This window comes from Mustela nivalis, assembly GCF_964662115.1.
Source record: "Mustela nivalis genome assembly, chromosome: 19".
In the NCBI taxonomy this organism is placed as follows: domain Eukaryota; kingdom Metazoa; phylum Chordata; class Mammalia; order Carnivora; family Mustelidae; genus Mustela; species Mustela nivalis.
This window is the reverse complement of record NC_139038.1, coordinates 21,422,359-21,449,558: the sequence shown is the minus strand read 5'-3', so window position 1 is coordinate 21,449,558 and position 27,200 is coordinate 21,422,359. Positions and strand designations below refer to the sequence as shown.

Below are 27,200 nucleotides of genomic sequence, written 5' to 3'. Positions count from 1 at the left end.
CCCTATCACCGGATGCTGAGCCTTCCCTCTTCCCACCTGCACTGACCTGAGCCTCACCTCCAGAAGACACAGATTCTGCTTGGATGCAAAGTGATAGAGTGATAAGTGCACGGCTCTGGGGTCAGACCGCCTGGGTCCAGATCCCAGCTCTGCAGCTTCCTAGCTGTAGCACCTGGGCTGAGTAAGTTAGGTTTTCTGTGCCTCAGTTTCTGCATCCGTACAATGGGATAATCAGACCCGCTTCATGTGCCAGTCCAGGGTTTGGAAGATCTTTCTTCATCAAGGGCTAGAGAATACATACGTTACGCTTTGCGAACCTAGGGTCTCTGTGGCAGCTACTCGGATGGTGGCAGATGTGGCGCCAACACAGGTGCGGGTAATATGAAAATGAGTGCGCATGGGTGTGTGCCAATAAAACTTTATTGATGGACACTGAAAATGAAACCTTGTATAATTTTCATGAGTCACAAAAGAGTCGTCTTCTGATCTTTTTAACCATTGAGAAAAGTGAAATAAAAAATAGTCCTAGGTCACGAGCAAAACCAGGATCTGGGCTATGGGTGGCAGTTTGCTGTCCCGACAGTCATGTCTGTAAGTGCTTAGAACAGCACTCAGCACGCCGCTGCTGAGCTCTCATTGGACACCTACTGTGTGCCTGGTACATGTTAGGCATTATCACGTTGGAAAGTGTGAGTCCAGGAATGGCTGTCTGCGGTAGTCGGTAGTCGGCTTGCTGGGGAGGGGCAGGCCGTGAAGGGGTGGGGTGGGCTGCCTGGGAGGCAGAGAGGCTGCGGCGAGTTATCCAATGATCCTTTGCGCCTTGGGCCACCGCTGGACAGGGGTGTCCAGCAAGGCCCTTTCATGGGCCTTTCTGTGCTTGGGTAATGGGCCCGGGGCACTGGCTTAGCTGCTCAGAACGTGGCCCCACCCCTGCTCCCAGAGTGAGGAGCTCGTCATGCCCCAGGCCTCCCCCCACCTTGCACTGGCCCCCACCCCCACACACTCCAAGGACCTTGGGCCAGCTCCCTGCCTGAGGGCACAGAGGAGAGACCTTGCCCCAATGTCAGAGACTAAGAACAGTTTATTCGCAAACAGCCCCAGCGACGGGGCTGGTGCTTCTTCCCGGCTTTGGCACTAGGCAGTGGCTCTCCGCCCTTGTTACTTTGGGTCGTCCTATGGCTGGGCCCCAGCCCAGGCGGGAGGAGCGGGTGAAACTCCCGGCTTGCGGCTTTGGAGGAGTCTCTCTCTCTCTCAAGATCTGGTGAGATCTCTGTCAGGCTTCCTTCTGGCCATCGGCCGGCCAGTCACCATTTCCTCGACCCCCATCTCTCTCTGGAGCAGATGTGTGAGGGGTTTGGGCGGCTGGATCTTTCTCGCCGTGGACGGCTGTGAGGGTGGCTGGGCAGGGTCCAGGGGGTCGCTGCACACCCCCAGGCCCCATGTTGTTGGTCAAAGGAGACTTTCAGTCATTGTCTCTGAAAAGCCCAGAGGGGTGCCAAAGGGTCCCCTCCACATGTAGGAGACAGGGTCTAAGTTCTCAGACCACGGCCGGGGCTCCTAGCTACGTCTCTCTTCACCTCCTTGCCTCAGGACTCAGCTGGTATCTGGGTGTCTGAGAGCTGGTCGGAGAAGGCCCTCTCCAAACGCAAGGTATTGTACCTGGGAGGCGGTGTGCCCGGCACCTGGGTCCCTGGGGCTGGAGGCAGGCGCAACGCCGAGGTAAAAGTGGGCAGGTCATCATCTATATCGAGGCCTGGGTTGTCCTGGCCCTGAGGGCCGGGGGGAGCGTGCCTCCTGGCCCACCACTCCTTGGCCTTCTGCCACTGGTGGCGCGCAATGATAGAGAAGGAGTCAATGAAGAAGACCTCAATGATCTCAATGACACAGACGACAGAGCAGCTCATCCACAGGCCCAGCTGGCCCCCGAAGTTGGACAGAAGCATCTCAATCTGCAAGGGAGCCCAAGCCAGATTGTGAAGAGGGTCCTCCCTCCCAAGTTGGTCTCATGCAGGGACCCCCGCTTCCCAAGGGAGCTCCTGGCGAGTCCTAGCCCTGAATGGGTTTGGAGGGCTTTCTGTCCCCTCTTCCTCTTGCCTGCACTGATCCCAGGCCTGGCTGGCCTATGGCGGCCCTACCAGCTCAGGATGGATCGCCGGCAAACTGGATCTGGGCAGAGGGGCACGTTTGCAGACCCCGGACAGGTTCCAGAAGGAAGCTACTCACACTGTTGGCGGGACTCTCCATGATGGATCGCTGGTTCAGGTCTTTGTAGAATATCAAGAGTTTGGCCAAGTCTGTCCTGCAGAAAGTCCAAAGAGCCAAGGTGAGTTAGATGACTTTGCATTCTACCGGACGACCAACGCTTTAGTGTGACTCTCTCCGTCCTGCCCAGACCCCAGCACAGCCCAGGCCCTGAGCTCCCTGGTCCCCCAGGGCTCTTTCTGTACCCGAGAGCACATCTCCAGCTGGGCCTGGTTGTTCAGGCCATTCGTTCCCTCTAGAACCATTTCCTACCCTCCAGACTAAGTCAGTCCACCCAGCTATGCTCCCCTAGCACCTGTTCTTCATTAAACCTTGACGTTGCGATTGTTTGATTGCAATCTCAAATATGTACAAGGGACACACAGGTAATGTACACGAGTGAGCTAGGCTGGGGATAAGGAAATAATAATGACCCGTAACGACAGCCAGCCTTTAATGGACGCTTCCTGTGTTGCCGCCCACCATTCCAAGCATCTTACGTGAATTCACCTGTTTGATGCTCACATCAACCCCATGTAGCTCTGTTTTCATCGTCCCCACATTTCATAGATGTGGAACCCAAGACCCTTGGGCGTGCCCAAGAACGCACTACTGGTCATTGGCAGATCCAGTACGCAGACCTGGATGAATCTGGCTTCAAAGTCCATGCCGTTAGCCCCTGTACTAAATGGCCTCCTGCTAGGACTGTGGCAAACTGGACAGCCTATGCTTATTCCAAAGGGGCAGCTGTTACTCAGCTCTTCGGTGCCAGGAAGAACGGAGGTTTTCTATTTCCAGAACTTCTTATCTTTCAAGGAAATCCAGAAGTAACAGGTTTCTTTTCTGGAGCTGGCTTTGGTCGAGGGGTCAGTGGCTTGCAATGCTTGGCTTGAGAGTCTGCAATGGCTTGGCTAAAGTCTATCTTTATGGCTAGACCGTAAGCACCCTGTCTGCTCAGTCATCTTGTCACCCCCCAACACCTGGCACCTAGTGGATATTCAATAAATGTTGGAGGCCGACCTCCATGGGGGCCAGGCCCAGGACTGGGTCCTGTGGAGATGAGAAGGGCCCAGAGAGATTCGCGGTCACGTACACCCTATCTCACACCTTCGTCTCCATCCCCTGGGCTCCCTGAACTCTGGCCTGGCTGATTTTTGCTAAAGCTCTCTTGGAAGCGAATGTTGACATGGAAAATATAAGTGGGATCAGGAGCTGCATAGCTCTGAGAAGTGTTTTTCCACCTGGGTCAAGATCTGTCAGGAAGCCATGAAATCAATTTCCTAGGCCATGACCAGTGCCTTTGACAAAGCAAAATAGGATAAGAAATACCAATTGCAGCCACAGAGATGTTCAAACTCTTTGTCAACTGATATAAGCACTAATCATTCCGAACGGCGCCGCACTGGGGTGGATATGAACAGCTGGGTTGGCTGCACCAGCTTGCAGTGCTGAAGATCAGCCCGAGTGCTTGGCAAATCGTAAGGAAATGCTGTTCCGTGAGCCTTTTTTTTTTTTTAGATTTTTTTTTTTTTTTTTTTTAGATTTTATTTTATTTGCCAGGGAGAGAGAGAGAGAGAGAGAGATCACAATTAGGCAGAGGCAGGCAGAGAAAGAGGGGAAGCAGGCTCTGCGCCGAGCAGAGAGCCCGATGTGGGGCTCGGTCCCAGGACCCTGAGATCATGACCTGAGCTGAAGGCAGAGGCTTAACCCACTGAGCCACCCAGGTGCCCCTCCATGAGACTTTTATATCTCATGTATATAGTCAGTGGAAAACCATTTTCATACTGCGGGTTCTGGTCAAAGCCTTTGAGAGCCCCAGGCCCAGCGCACGGCCTGGCTCTGGACACGAGCTTGATTTATAGTTGTTGAATAAAGGAACGAGTGAAGGAACAAGAGAGGGTTTGGCAGCGAGGAAGCAGGTGGGGAGGCCGGGGCCCAGGGCCAGCAGAGGCAGAAGAAACGGGGGTGGGGGGGCTGCTTACTTGTTGAGTTTTTTCTTTATTTGCTGGCCTTGGTCCCAAGTGAGAACGGGTAGCAACCATTTCTGTGATAGAGAAAAAAGGAATGACCTGGGGATCTGGGGATGTCTAGAGAGCCCAGGGCCAGCCCCTGGGCCTCCCCTGTGCATTCCCCTCCCCCACCACCCGAGGCTGGAGGACCTAGGCGGGCAGGACATCAGGCTCCCGGCTGAGGATGTGAGGGTAAAGACAGGGCAGCATAACTTACCTCGGAAACCACGGATGGCCACTGTGCCAGACTGGTGGTCAGTGTCCACTCCTTAAAGCTAAGGGGGAAGGGGCACAGAGTGAGTGTGGGCGGCCCAGCCCGGCCCAGCCCTGGGTGCCGCGTCCTGCCAGGCCCACTCACCTGCAGGCTTCCCGGCACACGGCCTGGCAGCCCAGCTCCTCCCGGACGAAGGCTTGGTGAAGCTCGTAATAGCAGTACACTGGGGGACGAGGCAGAGGGCAGTATGAGCTTTGGGGCCGCTGTGCTTTTCCAGGGGGGTCACCCATGGGGCCCTCAGAGTCTCCTTGTAGTGATTTCTCCTCCCCTTTGCTACAAACACTGGTTCTCTGGAGACAAACGCTGCTCTGTCATGTCGAGAGACAGAATACTGTGGAGGTTAAGGACGTATGTTGTCGGGTCAGCCGTACTGGCTTTGAGTCTCACTCTGTTACTCCCAGGCTGTGTGACCTTGGACAAGTTGCTTAACCACCCCGAGCCTCAGTTATCTGTTCCGTGAAGGGTTCCATCTGTAGTTCCTGCCTCTTGGAGCTGACAGAGGTGGCCAGCCTCTCAGCACAGGCTGGGGTTCAACCTTGGGTCCTTAATCGGAGAGTGGAATTCAAGCCAGGTTTGAGGACAGGAGTAAAACCCTGCTTCTGATCTCTCTCTACCTCCCACCTGCAAAAGGCCCTACACAGGCTGGTGCTGAGGCTGAGGGACCTCCCCCCTCCTGCGGCGGCGGGTCTCACTCACTCCAGTTGGGGTGCTGCTGGTAGTTGCAGTAGTTGGCTGCTGGAGGCAGAGGCTGGCTGTACTGTGCGCACCCGCATTTCTCCACCATCTTCGTCTGGAAGCATGAGTGAAGGCAGATCTGAAAGACAAGACCCAGAGGTTCCCTTCACCTTGCACACGGACGCCTGCACCACCTGCATCCAGGGGGCCGGCTTCCTGCAGCCTCGGCGGACCGCATAATTATGCCCCTGTGGCACAGGGGACCAGGCCGGGGGTGGCCCTGGAGTCAAAGGGACCCGGGGTAGAAAAATGAGCATTCAGATTAACCAAGAGGTGGAGAACAGGCTGAGCTGGGGCCAGGTCTTGGGTGGTCCTTTCTCAGTCACTTGAGTGCTGACACAAGGGAGTGGGGGACATCAGATCAGAGCAGAAGCCAAGAAATGGAAACAGAGTCCCTAACTTTTCTGTTCTCAACCAGTCCTTCCACGCTGGATTCTTAGGGACCATAAGCTCCCGGCGTGTCAACAAAGCTTGTAGCGTACAAGCTCAGGAGGAGGACTCCGCAGGCAGGCTACTCCTGTCCAAATCCCAGATTTGCCACACCCCAGCTGTGTGACCTCAGGCAAGTTCCTTAACTTCTCTGATGCTCTGGTTTCTTCACGGTTGAAGTATAGCAGTACCTACTTCAGGAGGTTGTTGTGAGCACGAAATGCATTGCCATATGTAAGGCGTTGGTACATGGTAGCCTCTCACTAAATATTATCCAGGAGTGTCTTTCCAATGTTTCCTTTTGGTCTTGAAGTCAGTTTGATTGTATTTCTAGTATAAGTAGACATTCTTTAACTAACAGTCTCTTTTCACTTAGCATTCCTACCATGCTCAGCTCCGAGGTAAGCTAGAGGACTCGGGACGTAGGAATACCCACTCTTTTTTATTCTTCTGGGGTGATTTTCATGAACTGTGAGCATCCCAGGAGGAGGGGGGCTGTACACTCCCAGAATTGTAAGAGAAGGCATAACGGATGATCGCGCTCGGGGTTGCAAACCCAAATGCTTTTGGGGCCGGTGGGGACTAGGGGGGATGAGAACACATGCGTCCTTGACCGGGGCAGCTCCGCCCGCTGTTTACACTGCCGGGCTATGGGCCTAATGTTGCCAGATCTTGTTTTTCAAGAGAAGCTGGAAATCTGGGTTTTCTTATGAAATTCCCTGACTTTTAAACACCATCCAGGCCGGAAGAAAACTAGGTGTGCAGCCTGGAAGGGGCCTGGGAGTTGCCAGTTTGCTGCCCCAGACCCAATCCTACCTCCCCGGGTGATTGCCGACAATGACATCACTTGTCCGAGGAAATCGGCGAGCGAGGGGCACGAGGGGCCCAGAAACCAGGCTCCTGACCTCTCAGCCAACACCTCTCCCAGACTGCTTCTCTCCCGTCCCTCACCTGGCAAAGCCTACTTAGGAAGCAGGCCTGTCTCGGCTGCACATTGTGTTCCCCGCAAACCTCAATCAATTCAGCTCTGGTTACGGACGAATTGAAGAGGACTGGAACCAACTGGTGTTGTTTGTTCTTGAGGTCTTTGGATGAACCCCAGGAATTATCACCAGAGTTCCTGGTCCCGGACACACCCCAGCCTGTAGATAACTGTCTCCTGTGTCCGAGCCACAACCCAGGGCTGCGCGCCCCCTCCCGCCCATACCTGGAGGGAATATGCCGCGTTGTAGATATTACTGATGGGCACGTCGCTCCCGTCCTCGGTGCACTGGCTGTAGGGCTCGCTCAGCTTGAAGGACTCCGTCTGGAATCACAGCAGCATACATTCAGTCTTACCCTGTCCCAGGATTCGGGCGGGGGGAATCCCTGGGAGCTGAGCATTTAGTCATTTATTTAACAAATATTTCTTGAGCACCTAAGAGGTGCCTGGGGCTATTCTAGGCACTGTGGACTCAACAACGATCAGCAGAGACAAGCTCCCTGCTCTCACGGAGCTGACTTTTCCAGTGGGGTAGACAGACAGCCAAAAGGCAAATAAATGCACAAGATAATTTTGGATAATTATGGCCAGTGATCGAACTGGGAAGGGGGACTGGAGGGCTTGGGGGGAGGGGCACAGTCTTCCCCAGAGTGATTGAGGAAGACGCCTTTGAGAAAGGGACATGCTGGCCCAGCAGGGAGTGGCAAGAAAGAGCTGGATTTGCTAAGAAGTGGAGGAAGGGGATAAGGCAGAAGGAACAGCAAAGGCTGACGGAGGGTAGGACGAGGGTGGCAGGAAGGCAACACGAGAAAGATGAAGCCAGAGGGGAGGCCAAGGCCGAGTCATGGCAGCCTCCTGTGTCAGGCTGAGAAATCTGGAGAAAGATAATGGGGTTGGCGGAATCAAGGAGTTTGAGCTAGGTGGAAAATGCAGACATCTCAAGTAGCTGAACCCTCCTTGTGTTTGCATTGTCATCCATCTGGTGACCATCCATCTCCCTCAGTTAATTGCGGGGACCTCAAGGGCGATGACCGGTGCCCATTTTAAAACATTTAAGCAATAGAAGCAAAGGGGAAAGCAACCGTGTGTCTCCTGTCTTTTTTTTTTTTTTTTAAGATTTTATTTATTTACTAGACAGAGATCACAAGTAGGCAGAGAGGCAGGCAGAGAGAAAGGAAGGGAAGCAGGCTCCCAAGACCCTGGGATCATGACCTGAGCTGAAGGCAGAGGCCTTAACCCACTGAGCCACGCAGGCGCCCCGGCCTCCTGCTTTCCTAGGGGAGGAGTAGACCTGGTCTCAGATACAGAGACAAGTGGACAGGCAGACACGTTCTCGTACATTCCCTTCGCCTTCTCACTAACAATAGAGGGAGTATCTTTCCTTGTCGGTACAAAATAAACAGACTTATTTCATTTCTCCACTAGCTGGATGGGCTAACAAGTTTAGAGTCTCTAGAACATGCCAGGGTAGGCTGGGCCCTGGGGTGCGAAGGTGCTGACTGTGGCTTCCCTGGAGGGCACTTCAACTCAGTGCCGCCCTGAGCTTCCCCCCAAGCTTCAGGCTCCCTGGGCAGATGTTCCTTCAAGTCCCCGAGTCCTGCCCAGCTGTCCCAGAGCCCAGTGTGTGGCGGTGACTACAGGCTCTACTTGCCTGGGGCGGGCATGGGGCAGGGAGTTCAAGACCCCGGCATCTAAGTAACAGGGTCTGTCTACCTGGAGAGGCCGCAGCTGGCAAAGGTGGCCAGAGCTCTGTCTATTTTGAGGACCACGCCATGGGCCACTTGCAGAGTCGTGAGGAACTGATCGTGAGAAACCATCTTTTGACTTTCATGCATTTGAGTTCACTGTAAGGAGCGTATTGAACTCAGAGCCGGTGGGGTGTTCAGGTGGCTTCCTAAAGCACGGAGGGCGGGGTGGGGAGGGGTGAGGGTGGGGCGGGCACTCTTCTTCTCTCCCTCCTGCCCCTCTTCCCCTTCTCTCTCTCCCCTCCACCATCAGTTTTTCAGAATCGCTGATCTGCCCCTGACCCCTGGGGACACAGAAATGAGAATGGATATATATGTATGTGAACAGAAGCAAGTTTTGTGTATATGAGCACACCTGTGTGCTCCCACACATATACACACAGTGTATACATGTGTGTATACACACACATATACACATGGTGCGTACATGTGTACGTGCGAGACGGGTGTGTGCGCGCGTGCATGCATGGGTGTATGAAGGCGTGATTAAGTCTCTGTGAGTATACATGTGGGCAAGAGGGCCCATTTTTATCAAACCAGATCTTATCTGCTTCCTTAGAATCCTGGGGGAGGCTGACATTTGCACAGGAATCCTCAGCTTCTTAGATTTCATTAATTTATTAGAGAGAGAGAAAGAAAGAGAGCATGGGCGGGGTGGGGGGGTGCAGAGGAACAAGCAGACTCCCCGCTCAGCGGGGTCGATTCCGGGACCCTGAGTTCATGACCTGAGCCAAAGTCAGACACTTAACTCTCTGGGCCACCCAGGTGCCCCTCCGCTCACTTCTTTATAGGTATGAACTGTGCCAGGGAGAAGACCAGAGGGCAGCATGATGTTCTAGATGGAATTATGGATGGTTTACGGATTACAGATGGGATTACGGAGGGTCTCTTTTTGCTTCTGTTCGGTTTTTATATATATAAAAGTTATAAGATTTATTTGTGCATGGCAAAGTTTATACTTTTAATCAATGGAGGAAAGAAAAATAATGACTCCATATATGAAGTTAGGACTACTGTTGACTCTTTGGAGGAAGTAGTGAATTCTATCTCTACTTCACGTCCTGCAGAAAAAAAACATTCCAGTGGATTAAGGTATTAATTGAAATAATAAAATAACTGGAAGGCAACTCAGTTCAGTATATGATCTCAAGGAAGAACAAACCTCAAAAAACGTAAAGGCTGAAGAAGAAGACAAAGATTTTGACTATGTAAACATCTGAAATGTTTGCATATGAAACAGGGGAATAAAGAAAAGCGAAAGGAAAGCACAAACTGGGAAAGATATTTGCAACACATACGGCACCCAACGAGCACTTTTTCTACATAGATGGAAGCCAAGGCAACATCTCATAAAGAAGGAGAGTGTCACCAAGGATAAGAAAATCTTTCCTAACCCCTCTTTTCGCTTCACACTTACTTTTCCTTTCTGTCACATTCCTTTTCTTAAAAATAAGAGTGCAGTGACAGCCGGTATTTTTGGAACGCTTACTACATACGAAGCGCTCTTCCAAGTGCTTCATGTGAACCAACTCATTGAGTGTTCATTAGCCTATAAAGTCACGTTATTGTTATCTTCCCCGTTTCACAGATGAGGTAACTAAGACATGGAGATTACACAACCATTGTACAAAGCTGGGCAGGTAAGCCCAGTTATGCATATGCTTGCGAAAAGAGGTGTGTGCGCGTTTTGAGATAAAAACGAACAGGAGGGTTTGCAGTGGTAGTGAAGTCTGCGCTCTCTCCAAGACCCGGCTGCGCACCACCCTGGGTGAGCTGTCTGCCCTTGCCCACTTCCTCATGTCTCATTCATGATCCGGCTCATTGTACTTTGGTTTCTGTTCCACTTCTTCTGCTGAAAACTGCTCTGGCAAAAACCGCCAGTGATCTCTTGGTTACCAAACCCAGACAGCACCTTTTGCCCTTTCTCTTGACGGACCTCTCAGCTGCATTTGGCACATTGGTTCACACTTTCCTTGAAGCTCTCTTCTTTGATTTATCTGCCACCCGTTCTTTCTGGCTTCTGCTTCTCGTTCTCTGCTTCTGTTTCTCCATTTTCTTTCCGCTCGGCCCTTACGCATTTGCATTCTGTCTCGGGTCTTGGGTGACAGCATTTATTTCCAAGTCTAGGGTTATGCTAGATGCCCGCCCCAATCCCCACCTCTGTTTTTCTCCTGAGCTCCCGGTTCATAGCATTTCTGGACATTTTCACCCCGATTCCCCAAAGGCCCAACAACTTGGGTATGTCGCAAGCAGAAGTGGTCATCTTCCCCCACAAACTTATCCCTTCTCTTGCATTCCCTAATTCTGAGCCCGGCACCTCCATCCCCTTCCACTGCCCAAGCCAAAACCGAAACATCAATCTAACTTCCCTCTTAGTGAGGCCTTTCCTGGCTGACCCTCAAGTCTGTTGCCTCCATGCCTCCATTCATTTATGCTTCTGCCTCAGCTAAGGGCCTTACCACTTCTTTCTGGAATTATGTAAAGACGCTGCCTCCAGTATTTCGATTACTTTATCTTGACTGCACTTCAACCAAAGAGATTTCTCAGGAAGTTTCACTATTCAGCTTAAAATACTTCCTGTGACTCCTTTGTCACTGCTTTGCCCTTGGCTTTCATTAGCCCGTCCTGAAACTACTTGCCTGACACTTGTCCTTCAAGAATCTATCAGCTAGGAAGCCTTCAGCTTCAGCAGCTCCCCACCATCTGTACAACTGTCCATACATCCACCTACCCATCCAACAGTAGTTACTGAGCATCTACTGTGTTCTAAGAACTGAGCCTGGTAACGAGACAGAATGTCTCTGTTCCCACGGAGCTGGTCACTGTATTGCAAAGCCCTGTGGTCTTAAAGATAAGATCTCTAAAGGCAGGTGTTCTGTTGTATTCATCTCTGAATTTCCAGTGTTTTGGACACAAAGTCCCTCACTAAACGAAGGAACATTTTTAACCAACTGATTGCGTCTACCAGCTTAACATGCCTATTGAGAAAAATAAGTAAACAGAAAATAAATAAGGAAGGAAGGAAGTCTAGTTTGTTTGGACTTATTCTTAGTAACCCCGTGTTGACCTCTTAATAATCCCTAAGATTACTTTTTGTTGTTCCAAATGCTCGTAAATCTGAAGGAGAGCTGACTGACCCTGCTCTGTCACTTTGGTTTTCTACATCTCAAATTAGGTACAGCAGAAAACCCACCTCTGTCTTTGTTTACCCACCGTTGTTTAAGAAAATGTTTGCTTAACAAAGTGGTGGGTGTTTCTAAGCTCAGAGAAGGAAATCAGAGGGCAGAATTCCTCAGTTCTTACACTTCTCCAAGCTCTTGATTCTCTCGCCCAAGCCTGCAGACACCGTAAGGGGCAGAAAGGGACAAGAGGGTGAAAGGATAGGTAATAAAAATTTCTTAAAGGAGAGGATGTACTGCGAATCCCAAGTTCTTGTTCAGGGTGCAGGTAAAACTGCGTGGGCAATGTTGGGTGAAAATGTTCACTATTCTGATTTGGGAGTTTTGCAATCCTGGTGAAGAGAACAATCGATGACCCAGATCCTTAAGAGGTACCCCAAAGTCTTTCCAAGCCACCGTTTCATAGCTTGGGGCTCAGGATTATTTGTGGGGGGAGGAGCAATCTGTATTCCCACAATCCCACAACACTTCCGGTCTTGAAACAAACCTCCCACATTGGAATGTGCCTCCCGAGAGCCCCCAGGTTCCAGGTAACCATCTTGATTGTTTCTCTTGTCCAGGATTGTCCCACTTGATGGGGACACAGAAGCCACAGATTTCCTCTGGACTGTCACCATGTACTGAGTTCATCATCTCAGCTGTCTCAACTTAAATATTGCTTCCTTCGGAAAGCAACCCTTGCACTTGCTATTTCCCCCCATTGGAAGCCGTAGGTCAGTCAGCCCCACGATAGATTCCCATGCATCCTGCATTTCTCCTTGGTAGCACAGATGATGATTATAATTAATCACTTGTGCAATTTTTTGTTTGTGATTGATCCTCTCTGCTAGACTCTAAGCTCCAAAAAGACAGTGAGTGTCTTACGCTCTGATATGGTCCCAGCGTCCAGCATATAAAGACGCTCAGAAAATGCTTGTTGAGTGGATAAATAATGGGTGGTGAGCCCCGTGCTCACTATTTCACTTTATAACCCAGTACGAAGCCGTCATTTATGGCTTTGCTAAAGCTTTTCTCATTCTAACTTTACCTTCCCTTAGGAAGACACACTTTACTTCCCCTCTCATGTTGAACTACTCAGCTTTCTAAAGCTGAGGTTCCTGGGTTTTCTGCGTCTTGAATAGTCACTTGAACAACTGAAGATTGAACAATCAGTTTTTTGGTAAAAACCCAGAACCTGGGCTCGTCTCTCAGAGATTCTGATTCAGTGGATCTGAGTCCCACGATCAGTCATGTTTGGAAACCATGGCTCTGGAGGACAGAGGAAGGCAAAAGGTGGAGAGTTACTGACATAAAAAGTCCTCAGTTCATGAGGCGCCTGGGTGGCTCAGTGGGTTAGAGCCTCTGCCTTTGGCTCGGGTCATGGTCCCAGGGTCCTGGGATAGAGCCCCAAGTCAGGCTCTCTGCTTGGTGGGGAGGCTGCTTCCCCCTCTCTCTCTGCCTGCTTGTGACCTCTGTCTGTCGAATAAATAAATAAAATCTTTAAAAAAAAAAAAAAAGACCTCAGTCCTTCAAACAGGAAGATTGCATTAGTGGAGTGTCCAGGGCACACCCCTCTCCTTGTCCTTCTGTTCCTATTGGGCATCGTTGACTCAGGGATTCGAGTCTACAGCCCCGATGTGCTTCTGTTGACAGGTTATGACTGTTTTTAGAATCCACTGAGGTCAGAGAAGGTCAAAGAGTTGAGGGAGAAAGAGGTTCTTCGTGAATGAGGTGAAACCGATGGAAGTATGATTGGCTAAACAGAGCTCCGATGGCCCAGTGACTTTCCATTAGCCACTAAGGAGTGGCTTACATGCCTCATACACATTTAGGTGGCCCAGAAAGAAAGGTGTTCATCTGCTCTATTTATGTTAGTGACAAATATAGCGTCTGATGCTTTGGTCCCAGCACAGCTTCCATAACTGCTAGTGTCTGTCTTTGCAACAAGCAAGGTTCCTTCAGTTCTTACCCAGAATGGCATCCTGTGGCCTCGTTAACCATGCAGGAGATACAAAAACAGCCTGCAGGAGAACCGCTGGAATGACGACTGTGGGACGTTTTAGCAAATTCAGGACTCTGCTTCCTCTCGAAACCAATACACTTTTCCATAAGCTGTACCTTATTGGTTATCCTTGAGAAAAGAGATCTGTTCTCCTTGCCACCCCTACAAAGGTCAGAACATCATTCTCTTACCAGGTGCATCCCTATGGAAGTGGCCATGGCAGGCTCGATCTCTGTCCCCACGTCCTCGATGAAGGGGTATTCATCCTGTCGGTGGACAATCACCTTCGCCCCACTGGAGGACACCAGGAAGGGGTTGTACTCCTCTTCGTTTAAGTTCAAGATGACCTGAAGCCCTGGGAAGACAAAAGGCCACTGTGGTCAAAGGCTTGGTAAACATTCCCCGGCAGGAGCCTACCTCTCCAGCTACTTTGGGAGGCTCCAGATCAAGACGCAGGCATTTTCAACACACAGAAGGTGCACAGGGCTAGACCAGAACTTCGTGGAGAAGACGGGTGGAGGGCTGGTGCCCAACTTGCTCACTGCTGTGTGCCCCCCAACAGTGTCACTGCCACAGTTCTGCTGAGCAATAAAGGAGCTGTGACCCTGCCCGAGATGTGCAGCTCCTCATGGTCCTTTGAAATGGGGCATTCTGCACAGTATCCAAAGGGACGTGCAGGGCTGTGTCTGCTGAAACCCTTATAGAAAAGCACTAATGGGCTATTTGATCACTGGTCTAACTTCTCTCCCTACTCTGGTTCCTACCCTTGCACCCAGCAGCCAGAGGGATCTTGGGAAATTGGATGGCACAGTCACTTGGGCATCTGACTCTTGGTTTCGGCTCCGGTCATGATCTCAGGGTCAGGAGATCGAACCCAGCGTTGGGCTCTGAGCTCAGCAGGGAGTCTGCTTGAGACTTTCTCTCCCTCTGCCCTTCTGCCTCTTTCTCTCAGACAGATGAATACATCTTTTCAAAATTTTGAAAAAGTAAAATTGGAAATCCGATCAGGTCACTCCCTTGCCTGAAACCCTTCAGTGGCATCTCGTTGGATATATGGGAATCCCACGAAATAAAATCCATAAACCTGACTGTGGCTGTCGCCCCTATAGTGATGCAGCCCTGCCTCTGTTTCCCCCCTGGTCCCCCTCCCTGCTCTCTCAAGAGGCTCCTGGCACACTGGACTTCTAGAGCTTCTAGGGCACGTCAAATTCATTTCCTCAGGGTTTTTGTACTTGTTAGTGCCCCAAATGCTCTTCTATAGATCTTCTCACCCCTGACCAACTCTTGTCACATGTGCCTCCTTATTTGAAATAAAACCCCCATCCTGACCCCAGCACCCCCTTTCCCTTTCATTCCTTGATTTTCCTTATTGCCCTCATTAGGATTTATAAGCAGAACATGTCTCTGTGTTTGTTCATTCATTTGTTCCTTGTCTCTCCCCACTGTCATTCAAGCTTCCTGGAAGCAGAGACACTGTAGTGTCTCTGACGCCTGGAAGAGGACCTAGCAAACAGCAGGTACTCAATAAGTGTTAAATGAATGACTGAGCAAATGAGCAGGGCCTATATGGATCCAAAATAGAAAACTTTGGGAGTTCAGGGGGTTGCCTGGGTGGCTCAGTCGGTGAAGTATGTGCCTTCAGTTCAGGTCATGATCTCAGGGTCCTGAAATGGAGCCCCTCATCAGGCTCCCTGCTCAGCAGGGAGCTTGCTTGCTTCTCCCTCTCCCTCTGCTGCTCCCCCTGCTTGTGCTCTCTCTCTCCCTTAAATGAATAAACAAGATTTTTTTTTTTAAATAAGCAAAATCTTTAAAAAAAAAAAAAAGAACAAAGGAAAATAAAGGAAAAAGAAAATTTTGAGAGTTCATTCTGACTTCTTCCATTTGCAAATAAAGGCTCTGAAGCCCAGAGCAGTCAAGTGATTTGCTCAAGGTCACACAGCACATAGGTAGCAGAACTAGGCCTCTACAACTCTTAGCTCCCAGTTCCCAGACTCCTCCTTTCCACCAGAGTATGTGTCCTGAGTTACGGTTTCTTGCAGTCTTGGTAAGAATACGCATCACACAGACGCAAAGGCCAGGCATCCACACACTGTTTTCCTCCACGACAAAGCCTTGCCTTTCCTTGGGGGAGTGCGCCTGTGTATCACATCGTGTTCGATTTGCTTAGGACGTCACACAAATTCCTCTTGTGGGTAAGCCAGGCCCATCTGTCCCTGCCTGCCCTTCAGCAGTCATAGTAGCTGCGCAGGGCTGGTGGCAGGGCTAGAGGTCGTCATGGTATTACCGGGGCTGGTGGTAATAGTCATAACACTACCTACAGTAGGAATGACGATCACAACCAGCATTTGTTGGCTGTTTCACGTGTGTTCCCCTCCCTCTAAATCTGTATGTTGAAATCCTATCCCGTAATGAGACAGAATTGGGGGTAGGGCCTTTAGGGAGGTAATTAAGGTTAAATGGAGTCATAAGGCGAGCCAGGATCGCATAGGACTGGTGTCTTTATGGGAATAGGAGGAGACACCAGCGCTCCCTCTCTCTGTGCCACAGAGGAAAGGCCAGGTGAGGACACAGCAGGAAAGCAGCCATCTGCGAGCCAGGAAGAGAGCTCTCCCCAGAAACCAGATTCACCGGCATCTTGACCCTGCGCCCCTCGCCTCCAGAACCGAGAGAACATGAATGTGTGCTTTTCAGGCCTCTCGGCCGGTGATATTTTGTTACGCAGCCTGGACAGACTCATCCAGTGTGTGCCGGGACTTACTGGGAGTGCTACACACAGGAAGTCCTCCCGATAGCCTCAGAGCAGGCGCGTTATTATGATGCCCACGTTGCAGACACTTGGCCCTGTGCAGTCACTTGCGCGGGGCCACACGGTGAGGTGCAGAACTGCGTTATCTCAACCAAGGTAAAGGTGTGTTTGCTCCGCACGTCTGGGTTCAAGCCCATCTGAAGGCTGCCTGCGCTGCGTTAACTCGTTCCAGCTCCAAGCTCAAACCAGAGCGGTTTTACCGCAGCGATGTCACTGTGCTCTCTGTCTCTCTCTCTCAAGTAAAGAGGAGACGTCAGAAAGGAAAATAGACATTGAGAAAGAAGGAGCCAGCATGGACGCTAATGGAGACGCTGTGGCCAGGGGGGAAGTGCTGTCCCTGGTTTTCTGGCCAGACGGAGCCTTTCTGGAAGGCGCTCGGGCACCCCAGCTGTCCCACTGCCGGTGTGCTCACCGTTGGTGCGGATTTCCTTACCATATTCGCTGCCCCCCATGGACGTGCTGAGGATAGTCTCGTTCTCTCTGTTGTTGAACGTGTAGCAATTCCCATACATTGGATGGTGGAACAGCGTGAAGTTCCTATGAGGAAGAACATGGGTCAGAAAGCGCTGTGGTGGTGGGGCCGCCCCTCGAGCGTCTGAGCTGCAGGCTGGATGGGCCGTGCTTATGGGGCCAGCTCTCTTTTATGGGCAATGGAAAATGTCTTCCTTTCTCCACGTTTCGGGCTGAGAAGCCACAGACCACGCCCGCCACCCAGCCCGAGGCACACCGAGGTGGGACTCTGCTCTGCTCTGTTCTCCCGCTCAATATTCTCATCCCTGTCTCCATCTCGAGGCGGCCCTCCTCCGTCATTTGTCTGCTCTCGTATTCCTCGGCTTGTGAATTTCTTAGCCAACACCTGACATTTTTTTCCATTCCAGTACCGGGAAATGACCTCCGGAGAAGGTAGCACATCATCACCCGCTGGCTTGAGAACCCACCCCTCAGGCGAACACGGTTCCAATCACTCAGCTTCAAAAGGACCAATATAGCTACTTCCATACAGAAAGGGTTCGTGTTGACATAGAATGAAGTAAGCCTTCTGGAAAGGCAGGAACACTCCAGAATGTCCCATCCCTGCTCAGTCACCACCAGGGGTCTGAGTGTGAACTTCAAGGCAGAGAGCTGGAGGAGCTCACCCGTCCGGACGTAGACCCATCTTCCTCTCTCTCTGCCACCTTTCCTTCCTAACTGTTTCTTCCTCTGTGCTAGCTCAGGCGTTCTCCATCACTGGTGTGTATGATGGTAGCATCCAAGGTTATACATAGACCATCAACCACTCTGTTTTTATGAGTAATTTAAGGGCGCCTGGGTGGCTCAGTGGGTTAAAGCCTCTGCCTTCGGCTCAGGTCATGATCTCAGAGTCCTGGGATCAAGCCCCACATTGGGCTCTCTGCTCAGTGGGGAGCCTGTTTCCTCCTCTCTCTCTGCCTGCTTCTCTGCCTACTTGTGATCTCTCTCTCTCTGTCAAATAAATAAAAATCTTATAAAAAAGTAAAAAAATGTTTATGAGTAATTTAATGAGTTCAAGGATATTTTGGCTCTGTGCCATTTCTGTCTTCCTCACTGACTCTAGAGCCTGGCTCCCACGTCAGCTGTTTTCCAAAGGGCAGGGACAGTGAGAAGAGCATCTTCTACTCCCAGACCCTCCCTCGCAGAGCTGCAGGTGCAGGCCTGGGGCTCAAAGCCAAGGGAGTGGACCCCTCTCCTGACCTGGCATCGCAAGACACCCCGTCAAACAGGCAGGTGACCAGCAGCTCCTCGGCAGAGTAGCTCATGTTGATCTTCTTCTCCAGAGGGACCTGCGCCATGATGTTCATGTAGTGGAGCTTGTACCACTCCTGGATGGCATTGATGCCTGAGCTGAAGTTGTAGAGGGCACAGTGGGACGTGTCATTTGAGCACTGTGAAGAAGAGAGTGCGCTGAAGCCATCGGCACCAGCACGCGCCTTCCGCAGGACGGTGAGGATGAGGAACTGGGACTCTAGACCAGACACTCGGGGCGAGCGGGAAGGGGCGCCTGAAGCAAGGGTGGGCTTCCTCTTACTTCTAGGGGCTGAGGGAGATCGGCCTCAAGGACCAAGAAGGGGCCGAGAGCAGGACAGAGTCTCACGGTCACGACTTCCTGTGACTGCTTACCAGATAAGAAGAAAAACCAGTTTCCTTAGCATCTCCAGATAGCGAGGCCACGGCTGATTATTGCTGCTGACCTCCCACACACCTCTAGCCATTTCCTATTAGCTCAGCAGTCTAGAAATCTGGATGCTTGCCCAGACTCCAGCACGATTTCTCTGCAGGATCTTGGGCAAGACGTTACGGCTCCATTACTGCACTTGCCAGATGTTGGCTAAAACATCATCCTTCCCAACCTCAGAGAGTAGTTGGGAGGACCCACATTTGAAATATAAAATAATGAGAGCCTTATAGGGAGACGGTAGTATGTTTCAGATGTTCTCGTCACACAGAGCTTGGAAATTCTCAAATGCCTGATCTGGCTCTCAGGGATGACGGGGTGGGTATCTCAGCAAAATACCCAGGAAGACTTTGAAAAGGCTCGGTGCTTAAGAGAAAGGGCCAGGGGCGCCTGGGTGGCTCAGCTGTTGAAGCGGCTGCCTTCGGCTCGGGTCATGATCCTCAGGGTCCTGGGATCGAGCCCCACATCAGGCTTCCTGTTCAGTGGGGGGTCTGCTTCTCCCTCTCCCACTCCCCCTGCTTGTGTTCCCTCTCTCGCTTTCTCTCTCTGTGTCAAATAAATAAAAATTTTAAAAATCCTTTAAAATAAAAAAAGTGAAAGGGCCATTTTTTCAGGATTGTAAGGTGCGCCGGGGTCTCACAATTGGCAAGCCTCTTCTTTAAGTTATAGGGGAGGTATCTCATCTCACAGAGGAGTCTGGGGCATGGAGAGATAGGGTGGTGGGTTGACTTTGCCCAGGACACTAATGGAATTCAATTTTGGTGAATGGCTGCATCCTCAGGGGCCGCTCACAAAGGCAGGTACTGCAGGGATCATCGGCCATTTCCGCTCCTTGTTATCTATTTTGTTCCTTCAGGGTTCTGCACCCTAATTTTGTTTTGGTGGAATGTCCTTTCCCCTATTGGGTACAGCCTGATGAGACTGTCCACCATGATGCCTCACCCGCTGTTAGCCATTAGGCGACCCAAACTTGGCCAGTCACATAGTCCCAAGATGGGACTTGAATCGTCTTTATGGATGGGTTAGCAAAAAGCCTGAAAATAATTGAAGTTTATTTAATCCAGAGCCATAATGTGAAATGACTCCAGCATTTCTTGCCACCTAGATCCCTGGGTCGTCGCTACTTCCTGTCCTTTGAGAGGCTTCCATGAGCTACTGGTCCCTTTCTAAGACATTTTTTTTTTTTTCCTGCTTAGTATTGCCCGAGTCAGTTTCAGTTGCTTGCGGAAAATTCACCCTGAGCTTGTTGTATTTCTTTGGACAGGACCACAGAGACAGTGGCAAAGGAGAAACCTTCCCGGACCCACTATCTCCAGCCGCTCCCATGCCCCCCAGCTGTGAGGACGTGCATCTCACCAGTCGGAATCCCACCACCTCCTTAGACCCGTGGACGTGCATGGCATCTGACGCCTTGTGAACGATGCGCCCGCTGAACTTCCGCTTCCGCCCCGTGAGGAAGTCCCTGACCTCGCCGGTCTCATCCTGACTGAAAGCCATCAGTGGGACCAGTCTGAGGAATTTGGGCCCATCCGAATTCCAGGACTCTGCCTCTCGGCGTCTTCGAGACGTATTCTCCGGAAAGCCATACAGGGTCTTCAAGGCCACTCTGGTCTCCTGTTCCAGGTCAGCTAGAAGGTCCCGCACCACACTGTACCTGGCAAGGTGAGAAGGAGGCTTCAGGGAAAAGGCAAGCTCCCCCAACAGAGTGCTGGCCCTTCTGCCCTCCACTTCCCGTCAATGTGGGACAGCCCTGGGCCCACTCCCTCCTGCCTCCTTGGCCAAGGAGACCAAGGCTTTTCCGATTTGCCCCATCCAAAGTGACTGTTGGCTTAAGTAAACGGTGACAGGCTCCCGGGTGACCCTTGCGTGACTTCTTATGGCTGCATTTCTGCCACTACCATCTGCTTGCTCTCAGGGTGTGTTGGTGAGTTTGCCCCAACCAGCATTTCTGGAGTGGTGACTATCAGGTGCCTCCCATAAACCAGCCACGGACAATTACAGTGCAGACAACACCTGCTAACCAGAAGTCTGTCCAGGGGACAGGCTCTGTCTCCACTCAGCTCACTTGGCCCTGCCCACGAATTCCCCTTGAATCAGTGCCGGGAGGGGGAAGAGAGGTAGAACCGTCCCCTTAACAACCCCCAAAGAACAAGAAGAGTGACACGGGATGTGACTGCGTGAAGCACAACCCCATCTTTAAATTTTCATAAGACACATAGTCCTGGTCTCCCTCCTCACTGCCTCATCTCGCCTCTCTCTACCCCTTGCTCTCTGACTTGGTGACACAGCATGGTGACCGAGTGTACAGACTCCAGAGCCAAACCACATGGGGGTCCAGTTCCCCATCCGGGCCCTGGATTTGTGACCTTGGACCCGTTATTTTAGCCTCTTTGTGTCTCCGTTTTCTCATCTGTGAAATGGGAGTGTTGCCGAGATTCTGAGTTTATCCCGTGTCTCTGTGTGTGTGTGTGTGTGTGCAAACATTCACTATTAAGTTTTTAGTGGAATTATATTTGTTAATATTTCGCTTCTCCACTACGACTTAGCTCCATTAAGACAAAGACTGTCGGGTTGTTCAGGTCCGTGGCCTCGACTCTAGCACACTGCATGGCCGCTCGTCTGATTATGGAATAAGCGACAGACGGAACAGAGGGAGGGACCAACAGACTGTGAGGTAGAGAATGAGTCTTGGACCTGATTTTGATTTTGCCCAGTTGGTTTCCTTTGATACTCTTCCTCCCCTGCTCCTCCCTTCTCTCCACACCCACACCTGCTCGGACAAATTCTGCCGGATTCAGACCTGCCTCGCAGATCAGTTTTCAATCATCCTGAGCAGGATTCCAGTGACCCATTTAAGAGCAGGCCCCGTGGCAGACAATAGGGCAGGACCAAGGGTTGATCCTGCGCAGAGCCTGGCGATCTCAATTAGTGGGGCTGGGTTCCCTCAGATGAGGGTTTGGGGCCGCTGAGATGCTTCCGGAAGTCATCTGGGTGTCACTTCTGAGTCAGCCTCCCGCTCACATTTTGGGGAGAGTGTAAGCTTACAGGGCTCCCGGGAAATGGCTAAATGGGGCTGTGGGGCTGTGTGTGTGTGCTCCTGTGGGTCCACGCACTCAGGTGCCGGGGCTGGGGGACAGGCCTAGCCCATACCAGGGCTACCTCCAAGTGAAACTGACTCCTGCCGCCTCCCCCTCCTGTACATCCTTGAACTAGTCCCTCCTCAGGAGCAGCTGATAGAAAACTTGGTACAGATTTAGAACCCGGGAGAGGGAGTTTACCAAGTTTGGCAAGGAATTCAGATTTCTAAAAAGCGTGTCTGCGGCCTGGCTGGCGCCTTAGTACCTTGGAGAGGGGCTGCGGCCCCCACCCCCCAGGGCCCTGCTCCTGCCTCTTACTTGTAAGGGTTGATGTTGCAGATGGTGACAGCAGGAAAATCCAGCTTCTGGAAGTGGACTTTGATGGAGACAGAGACGGTGTAGAAGGAGGCCACGAGGAGAGCACACTGCCAGAAGATCAGGGCCACGGCAGTGAGTGTGAACAGAATCCAGAGCAGGCGCCGCAGGCGGCCGCGGGACACCACGATGCGGCGACAGCCGTGGGTGTTGGTGTTCAGACAGTACCACCGCATCAGCTCTTTGATTGTGGGCGCCTGGGGCCCCCGCACCGGCAGATTCTTCTTGATTTTGGCTTTGATCTTCTCTCCAGGAGCCATGGCAAGAATGGGGATGTGGAGGGGCAGGCACGCTGGAGAGGCGGAGAAGAAAAGCAGGTGAGCTCCCAGCTCCCGGCGCGACCCCCCCACCCCTGACTCCCCCCTAGGGGCGGGGCGGTGCCTGGAGGCCCGACTCTGGGTGTCCGAGGCCGCCCTCCTTTTTCCCTCCGGGGAGCTGGACAAATCTGCATTCTGAGGTCCCAGGCCCCTTTTCCTGGGTATTTGGTTTTTTTTTTTTTTTTGGCCGCTGCCAAAGGGCTGGCTCCTCCCCTTGCAACCCCCTGTGGGGTCTGGGTGGGGTTTAACCTGAGAATCCCCCGCGGCAGGTTTATAGAACCTTTCGCCTGCTTGCCTGGAGCAGGAGCCCTCTGCACCGCACGTGGGCCTCTGCACCACTCTTACCAGCGCTGCGGCATTTAGAGCACGCCTCCCGCACCTTATCGCTTCCCTCAACCTGCCCCCTTGAGGGCAGCATTCCTGCCCCTGGTGTCTCCCTCCGCGGGTAGCCGAGCAAGCGCCCTGCACTCTCTTTGACAGATGCAACCTGCCAAGAGAGTGGCTCGGCAGCCAACTTAGAGCCTGTTCGGTGGTGGGCTCCCAGCTTTGTTTTCCAGGCTTTTCCCCACTGCTTTCCTTGCCAGTGGAGTTTCTGTTTCATTTCTGTTTGACCTCTTCTCTTTACAGTCAAGCTTTTGGTGTTTCTAGAACACCTTCTAAACAATAGCCCACAGCTCTTGGCCACTTCATATTTCCCAGGCATTGTGCCAGATTTCCTTGATTCTAAGGGATCGCTAATTAGGGGAATACGCTTTGATTCAATAACAGCTTTGTTTGAGGGAAAGTGATGGAAAGCACATTACCACATTCATGAACGTCCAAGATGCACTGCAGTTACAGAAACTTCACAACATGCAACCACATTCTTTCTAGAAATGAACTAATACACGTGTATTGTAGGCTATATATATATTATATTATATTATATTATATTATATTAAATATATAATATATTAAAAAATATATATATAGTCTATATATAGGGAGAATCCTCTCATGGTTATCATATATAAACTCTCACTAGTCTCATAGATGGATACAGTCTCTCTCTATTTATAGACATATAATCTACGCAGATTTCATTTTGTGTTTCAACAAGCTCAGAGAGGTGGAGTCGTTCATACAAGGCCACACAGCTAGTAAGGGGAGGAACTGGATTAGAACCTTGCAGCCTTCTCCACCACCATAATATGCTTCTGAGGGGCCTGGCATTGTGCGGGGCGCTGCCCCCCTCCCCAAGGAAGAGGGAAAAGAGGGGTTCCTGAGCTATTTAATTTCCAAACTCTGGACAGTCAGTGTAACTGCCTGCAGACAGCTGTGAGCCCTGGGAAAGGGGGAGAGGGGGTTATCCGGAAACTCTGCCTCCTGTGCCTGCCTTTGGGGACAGAGGCAAAGTAGGGTAGAGCTTAACTTGGAGTAGGATATGGAGGGCGGGCCCCATGCCCCCAGAGGGCCTGCGGCTGGGACAAGGACTTTTGCTCCATCAAGTTCTTTGGGCAGGGTTCTGGACTGCACGAGTTACTTTTTCTCCACGCTGACCCCATGGGATAGTGGCCACATTTGGGAACTGGGGGCAAAGCTGGGAGGCTTCCAAGTTTATGATGTTAGTGGGTTTCAGGTTTATGGTGTAAAGGAAACAAGAGTGCCGGGGGAGGGGGAGGCCAGGGAGAGCCGTCGGGAGGCAGCGACCTCCCTCCAGCAGCGCCCCCTCCCGGATGCATGTGACCTTACTGGGATGGAGAAAACCTTCTCAACCCTCAAAATTATGGTGTTAGCCTCTTGGCAAGAGGAATGTAACTTATTTTATCATTGAAAATATTTCTCATCCCCACCTCTTTTCTCTCTATAATCCAAAAGCAAATAAGTTAACAAGTTTGTTCATTTGTTTGTTTTAAAAACCTGGGGGGGGGGCTGGGAGGCTCATGGTTAAGTATCTGCCTTTGGCTGAGGTCATGACCTCGGGGTCCTGGGATCGAGCCCTGCCTTTGGCTCCGTGCTCGTCAGGGAGCTTGTCCCTCCATCCCTCCCCTCATTTGTACTCTCTCGCGCACAAAGAAAGAAATAAAATCTTTTTAAAAATTAAAAATTAAAACCTGGATCTAGGTTTAATTTCCTGTCAAGTAAGACTGCAACCCAGGGGTTTTCTTCTGTGGGAATGTTGAGAATTACAGATTCTGGGTGCTCCTGTCTCTGACTCTCCTCACTGAAGACAGTCCCTGGGGTTCCTCTGCCCCATCAGCTCCTTCTCCAGGACTGACCTTGACCCCAGTGGATCAGCCACCCAGTGGATCAGCCACCCGTGTCGGTGAAACTACCGGCAAAAGGAGGGAACCCATCTGGCTCATCACAAAACAGATAAATGTTCACTCAAACAGTGTTCCAACTTCAAAGCATTATTATGGTTACTATTATTACTATTATGGTTACTATTATGTTACTATTATGGTTACTATTATGTTGCGCTGCTGGATAAAACACGATGCCTTTGGGAAGCACCCAGAGCTGACACCAAGCATTTACTCTCTAAGGTACTTTACTCTTCAGTCCATTTCCACAATAGATTTCTGAGGTAGGCATCCTCATTCTCCCCATCATACAAATGAAATGGAGACCCTGAGAAGTTTAGTTTGTCCAAGGTCACACGAGAAAGTGGCTGAGCTGGGATTTGAACTCAGGAGTCCACACCCAACTACTAGCTGTGCTGCTCCTCAAATAGTAATAATAATGACAACAATAGCAACAGCAGCAAGAATAGCGGCTGCCATGCACTGAGCCTTCCCTTCTTCCAGCCTTCCCACGCAGCTCTTAACACATTACCTATTCAATGCTCATAATTATATGAAGTAAAGTACTGTGCCCATTTCACAGAGAAGGGAAACTGAGGTGCAGAGTGATTAGATAACTTGCCCAAAGCCACACAGATAGCAAGACTCAAAGGATTTTTTTTTTCTTCCAAATTCCAGGGCCACTCTTGGCGGGCCATTCTCTACCTGCCCCGCTGGCTCACCCCCGAGCTCGTCTATCTCCCTTGTCCCAGGAAGGGACACCAAGCCTCAGGTTCTAGGCGCGGGACCCGAGCCCCTCCCCGGCGACTGCACAGCCCCCGCCTACCCTGCGCAGAGCGACCGCACACGGTGCTGTGGCAGAAGGCAGTCTGCTGAAGCCGCTGGAGAGAACCCAACCCGATTCAGGTGTTGAAAACATTCCGGAAGGTAAAGGGAACAATCGCGGTCTAGTATCACCAAGGCCAGGAAAGGGGATTGAACAGGGGCTGCGCGGAGAGACCAGGCAAGGCGTAGCCCGGGACTCCGGGAGTCCTAGATCTTGTTCCTGAGTAGCTCAGAAATGCTTATCGCCCCAGCTCCGCGTCCCAGGCCACGGCGTAGACGACGCCAGAGAGCTGGCTGGACCTGGATTGACCTGGGAGGGTGTCCCAGCATCCCGGCCCCCGGGAGGCAGCCCCGGGCGGATGCCAGCTCCGGCGCCGACCGCGGGGACCGTGTCCGAGAAGCCACCCCGCCCCGCGGCCGCTACGGTGCCTGGGAGCCCCAAACTCGTGCGGCGCGACCTGGCTCTAGGCTCACCTCGCTCAGTTCCGAAGAGTCTGGGACTCGCGTGCGCGCGATCCGTGAGCGCTCTGTTCTGCTCGGCCTAGAGCGAGAGCATCCCGCCGCAGTCGCGGCCTCCGGCTCTTGTGGGCCGGACCTGGGCCCCGCCCCTCCAGCCCCGCCCCCTCGGGGCCGCCCCCACCTGCCCAGGTGTATTCCCCAGGAGGCCCAGGATCTGCCAGCCGCGACTCTGCAGCGCCTCCTGCCACCCTGAGGTCGCTCTGCGCCCGGGTGCGTCCAGCACTGTGTCTTGCGGTGGCGCGGCGCAGAGCCTGCTGCCTCCCTGAGGCCACCCAGCACCCTGCATTTCCTCTGGGTCTGGGCCCCACAGCGCCTCCTGCTGCCCTGTTGCTGCCCGACACCTTCCACTCCCGTCCTATTGGGCGACCTTCCACCCCAGCATCAGGAGAAATCCCAGGCGTCCTCTTCCCGCGGGGCCCCTACTGACCTGCATCACGAAGCTGCTTCAGGGCCCGCTGTCTCCGGCTGTGGGCAGCAGGGGCTTTGCAGAAAGGTCGCTTATCATGTGTTCTCTTCCGCTGCCTTTTCATAATGACTCACACACAGAGTTCTAAGAAAGGAGCTTAGAAAATTGCAACTGGGGGGCGCTTGGGTGGCTCAGTCAGTTGGGCGTCTGCCTTTGGCCCTGGTCATGATCTCAGGGTCCTGGGATTGAGCTCCGCATGAGGCTCCCTGCTCCCTGGGGTGTCTGCTTCTCCCTCCCCCCCTCTCTCTCTTTCTCTCTTCCCCTCACTCAAATATATAAATAAAATCTTTTTTTTTTTTAAAGAAAGAAAGAAAGAAAAGAAAATTGCAAGTACAAGGGACCATAGGGACACCTCGATCACAGCCCCTTAGAGTAGGGAAGAAACAGGCCGGGACAAAGAAGGGTTCTGTTCGCACACAGGACTTCTCAGACTTTAACATGCATACAAGCACTGTGGATCACGTTAAAATGCAGATTCTACCTCTATAGGCGTGGAGTGGGGCTTGAGAATCTGCATTTCTAACTTCCCAGGTGACACCTCCGTTGCTGGTCTGTCACCATGTCCCACCTGGATCATTGCCATATTCCCCTGATTAATCCCTCTACAGCCTATGGTCAATATACCAGCCAAAGAGTTGCCATTAAATTAGAGTCAGATCATGTCACTCTGCTTAGACCTATTCGGTGGCTCTTTTGCTTCATCCTTAGCAAAAGCCCAAGCTCTGTGGTCACCTACAAGGTCCTCCGTGTCTGACCCCTGTTAT

At 51.8% G+C, this 27,200-nt stretch overlaps 2 protein-coding genes across 4 annotated transcripts in view; one reads left to right on the top strand and one right to left on the bottom strand.

Moving 5' to 3' along the window:
* Window positions 1-402: 402 nt before the first annotated feature.
* SCNN1G (sodium channel epithelial 1 subunit gamma) lies at window positions 403-26,046 on the bottom strand. 2 transcript variants are annotated; one of them, XM_082714698.1, is made up of 13 exons: window positions 25,926-26,046; window positions 21,968-22,316; window positions 19,929-20,226; window positions 18,092-18,282; window positions 16,815-16,918; window positions 13,767-13,930; window positions 6,896-6,994; window positions 5,221-5,338; window positions 4,609-4,687; window positions 4,468-4,525; window positions 4,224-4,285; window positions 2,224-2,299; window positions 403-1,949 (listed from the first exon to the last, which is right to left on the bottom strand). In XM_082714698.1, exons 2-13 carry the CDS (start codon window positions 22,282-22,284, stop codon window positions 1,587-1,589), a joined length of 1,929 nt encoding a protein of 642 aa, XP_082570824.1. In that variant the 5' UTR covers window positions 22,285-22,316; window positions 25,926-26,046; the 3' UTR covers window positions 403-1,586. The 2 variants fall into 2 exon arrangements, with proteins under 2 accessions (XP_082570824.1, XP_082570823.1); XM_082714697.1 differs by lacking the exon at window positions 25,926-26,046 and adding an exon at window positions 22,687-22,891.
* Window positions 22,280-27,200, top strand: part of USP31 (ubiquitin specific peptidase 31) — a 96,852-nt gene continuing 91,931 nt past the window's right edge. The window contains exons 1-2 of one of the 2 annotated variants that reach the window (XM_082714661.1): window positions 22,280-22,341; window positions 25,305-25,553. The gene's annotated coding sequence lies outside the window, so the exon portion shown is untranslated. Of the gene's footprint in view, window positions 22,342-25,212; window positions 25,554-27,200 lie in introns of those variants that run through there. The other variant, XM_082714660.1, reaches the window with a different exon arrangement.

Excerpts from the sequence above, each read along its gene's own strand:
- SCNN1G (XM_082714697.1), bottom strand. The coding sequence starts at position 22,759 with ATGCTGCCCTCAAGGGGGCAGGTTGAGGGAAGCGATAAGGTGCGGGAG. Across the intron at positions 4,688-5,220 it reads CCAGCAGCACCCCAACTGGA|TGTACTGCTATTACGAGCTT; the intron begins GTGAGTGAGACC and ends CTCGTCCCCCAG. Across the intron at positions 4,526-4,608 it reads GTGTGCCGGGAAGCCTGCAG|CTTTAAGGAGTGGACACTGA; the intron begins GTGAGTGGGCCT and ends CTTCCCCCTTAG.